We start from the raw sequence: 3,610 nt of genomic DNA on the forward strand, positions 1-3,610 counted from the left end.
AATATGGGTCAAAGTGAAGGATTCATTAAGAAAATCGAAATAAACCAATTTCTATTATTTTGTAGAATATCTGAGGAAACATCTAAGACATTAAATTTTTTTTTCGTTTTTTTAACTTTGACGAAATTCGGTGTTGAATCCTTATATCCACGAAAATAGGTTACACCACTGTATAGGACTCGCTCCACTAAAACATTTTATGCAAATGATTGTATCGAATGTGGTCTAGTCTATTTTTCGAAATCTTCTTTCTCTCTCTCTTTTGGGGGTTTTTGCATTCCTATGTTTGAGTAATTTTGGCCTAGATTAAATTGATGTCTGAAATTGCATTATCTTTAAGATTTGGTGAGATGATGAGAGACTTAAAGGCTGAAGGATAATTCTAAAAATAGTCGTTTTGTGACGCACCTGCCAAACTCTAGCGGATGAGTATAACCGGTAACTTAGTCTACTTTCACTTTGACCAAAATTTTCAAATACATCAGAAGTAAGGTAATTTATCGGCTGATAGCAACATAAGATAATTATCAGCCAATCAAATTACTTAAAATATTTCCTGGGAAAATTTTGATAGTACGTTTTACATAGAACTATAATATTACATCAGCATTTAATGAGAAGTAATCGCAGTCAGTGCTTCATATAATCTCTGAATCTGAGTGGAAAGTAAAAAGTAAGTGGTTCAATTTCTTTATAAATTCCGCTTAACATAAAAACGAAAACAGTGAAAAACTTTAGGTTTAATCAAACTGAAGATTGGGCAATGCATCAGGAATTTGTGATTTTAGTTCGTGCCAAATTTGTATTTTTATTTATGGTTTTGTGAAAGTTACATAATAATATTTATTTTAATATTTAATAATTTAATGTTAACAAGTAAAGATTATTTCTCACACGCATTGTTTATAAGTTTAAATACATGTATCGCAATACGATTTTCAGTCGCAATATTTTTTTTGGCTCAAATTTATGAATACTATACACCAAAATCTAGAGAAATGTGCCCTTAAACATATCTGAAAGTTTAAACTAAATGAATCCAGCCGTTAATTTTTAAATTCCAAAAATATTTAAAACATTACGTAAGGTTTTAAAATTAGTTCTGCTTTTTGGAAGCTGTTCGAAAACTATTGTTCGGATTTGAGTAAAATAAACGCCTATGATGACTAATATGTAAACCTCGGTTACGTAAATAATTATCTATTAATAGTGAATTTATATAGCAATCACATTACTTATTTTGAATATGAAAGGGCATACGTTAAAACCTTAAGTGCGAGTCGTCTCGCCCTGATGATAATGAGAGGGTGACATACCACTGTTTTGTAAACAAAATGTAGATCTGTATAATATTTTTATCATTTTGTTATTATATATAAGTTCAAATAAATGTACAAACAATTAAATACAATCCAAAAATACCGATAAGGAACTAAAAAAAAGCTGCCAATCAAATCTACAAGTACTGCCTTCATCTAAACTGCCATTTTTCAACTGGAGGGTTTTAAGATAAGACAAATTTTTTTTTATATCCTAAATCAGATGAGAATAATTTAGGTCTTTGTCATTTGGGCTTTGGCGTTGCGGGGGTTCACGGGGGAGTTGTGTATTGGTGATAGTGTTCTTTTTTGTTTGATATTTTTGTAGTTTTGTATATATATTGGTTACATTTTGATAGTTTCTATAGGCCTAGTTGATATTATATATTTATAACATAACCTCCATTTTTTTTCAATACAGATTGTAATTAACCAAAAGAGTAACAACTAACGTTATCTTGTTGTTGTTTTTTTTTTGTCCCTAAATCTCTTAATTAGTTTATTCAAATTGTTTCAATTTATTAGAAACAAAAGATGTAAAATAAAAAAAACATTACTGTTCATATTCGATACTGTATTTTCATACATTGACATTGACGAATAGTATAGGGTACTTTTATTACCGAATATGGAAATAAAATGAACTTTTTTCAATTTTCAAGGGAAATCTCAACATATGGCATAACCATATAGATATTATTTAAATAAACACCGGAAAATATTTCGGCCATCACCCGATATTGTGACTTCCTAATTTTAGTATCTTCAACCTTATATTATGACAGGAACGAGGCCGTCAGTTTGATATGATACCGTTTTATCCAAATTATTGTTTTGTTACCGTTTTGGCAGATTTGTTACCAGTGGGTGTAAAATTTAGAATTCCCGACGACAAAACTTAAATATATTGTTGAGTTTCACCCCAAAAAGTTTAAAAGAAGTGTAGAAAAGACTGAAGGTTCAATATTGTATACTGGTGATTGTTTCTGTACTGATAAATATCTTTAGTCAAAAGATTAAAAACTATCTTTATATAAAGTTATTGAATTGAATAGATACATCAACTCCAAATACTGCTGAAAGTCTTTGATGTCTTTAAGATGCATGCAACTGAATATATATTAGAATTAGATACACAGAATATTTGTTGTAACTTGTACCCTATGTACCCAGACTGTATTCACGAATATCCATTGTCATTAGTATCTTATATCAGTGTCAAGGACAAGGATTATTTCTTCAAAGCATACTTTTGGTTGAAATTTATTGAAAAGAAGGCATTTTTACATCTATATATACTCCCACTAGAACTCAGTTTAAATGTTAACGTGGTCCTTGTATTTGAATGTGAAAATATTTTCGCCGTTGCTGAAATAATACTTATGTCTGTTTCATGCAATATTTTCCAGATTTAAAGAAAAAAATTGAAAAACAATGTCTGAACAAACTCCATATTATCATAATACCAGGAAAACTTACTATCATTATACCAATCTTGAGGGAGCAGAAGGAATCCAAGCAGCAGGTTGTATTAACCCATCTAAAACCACTGATGGGATTTTTGGACGAGGTGTGTACCTGAATAGAATGGCTCCCAACAACGACCCAGAAGATGTAGCTAAGAATAACTATGATCGCAACTGGCAACAACTTAAGGATAGAGTTGGTGTAGCCATAGAGATGCAATTGCCTGCTACTTTACCAAACCGACTTAACCTGACCGACCGAGATGTTTATTTTGTACCTAAATCAAAGATATTATTAACTGACACTAAACGTGTAGTGTTCCATCAACTTAAAATCCCTTGACCGAAATCCCAAAAAAGCAGACTTATACATTAACGGTATAATATAATTATTCAGAGCCGTACGGATCTGATAATTATTAATGTACATTAGCTGTTGTCTGGAAAGAACATGAATTAGTTCCCTTTAATAAAGTCCCAATCTGGAATATTTTATTTTCCCAATGTTCTATATTTAGAACCTGATATAATTATCAGCCAATCAAATTGCTTAGAACATTCCCACGAAAATTTTCACAGCACGTTTTTATAACATTATCATTTAGTGAGAAGTAATCGCTGACGTCGACGGTGTTTGATATAGTTTAGTGGGTGGGGACAACTTTTCATTCTAGTAAGTAGTTTGATTTATTTATGCATTATGCTTATGACGGTTCACTTATACACTTAATAATCTTCTAAAACCTGTTTTATGGTCTAGGCCTATAATATCTAAGAAACTTTTTACTTGCTCGGCTTATCCAGAAAAATCAGACGTATGTGATG

At 30.8% G+C, this 3,610-nt stretch overlaps 1 protein-coding gene across 1 annotated transcript; it reads left to right on the forward strand.

Moving 5' to 3' along the window:
* Nucleotides 1-2,753: 2,753 nt before the first annotated feature.
* Nucleotides 2,754-3,128, forward strand: LOTGIDRAFT_165383 (hypothetical protein; the record flags this gene model as incomplete). The annotated part of the gene is made up of 1 exon (XM_009062400.1): nucleotides 2,754-3,128. One exon carries the CDS (start codon nucleotides 2,754-2,756, stop codon nucleotides 3,126-3,128), a length of 375 nt encoding a protein of 124 aa, XP_009060648.1.
* Nucleotides 3,129-3,610: the final 482 nt, after the last annotated feature.

The sequence above is a fragment of the Lottia gigantea genome (assembly GCF_000327385.1).
Source record: "Lottia gigantea unplaced genomic scaffold LOTGIsca_51, whole genome shotgun sequence".
In the NCBI taxonomy this organism is placed as follows: Eukaryota; Metazoa; Mollusca; class Gastropoda; family Lottiidae; genus Lottia; species Lottia gigantea.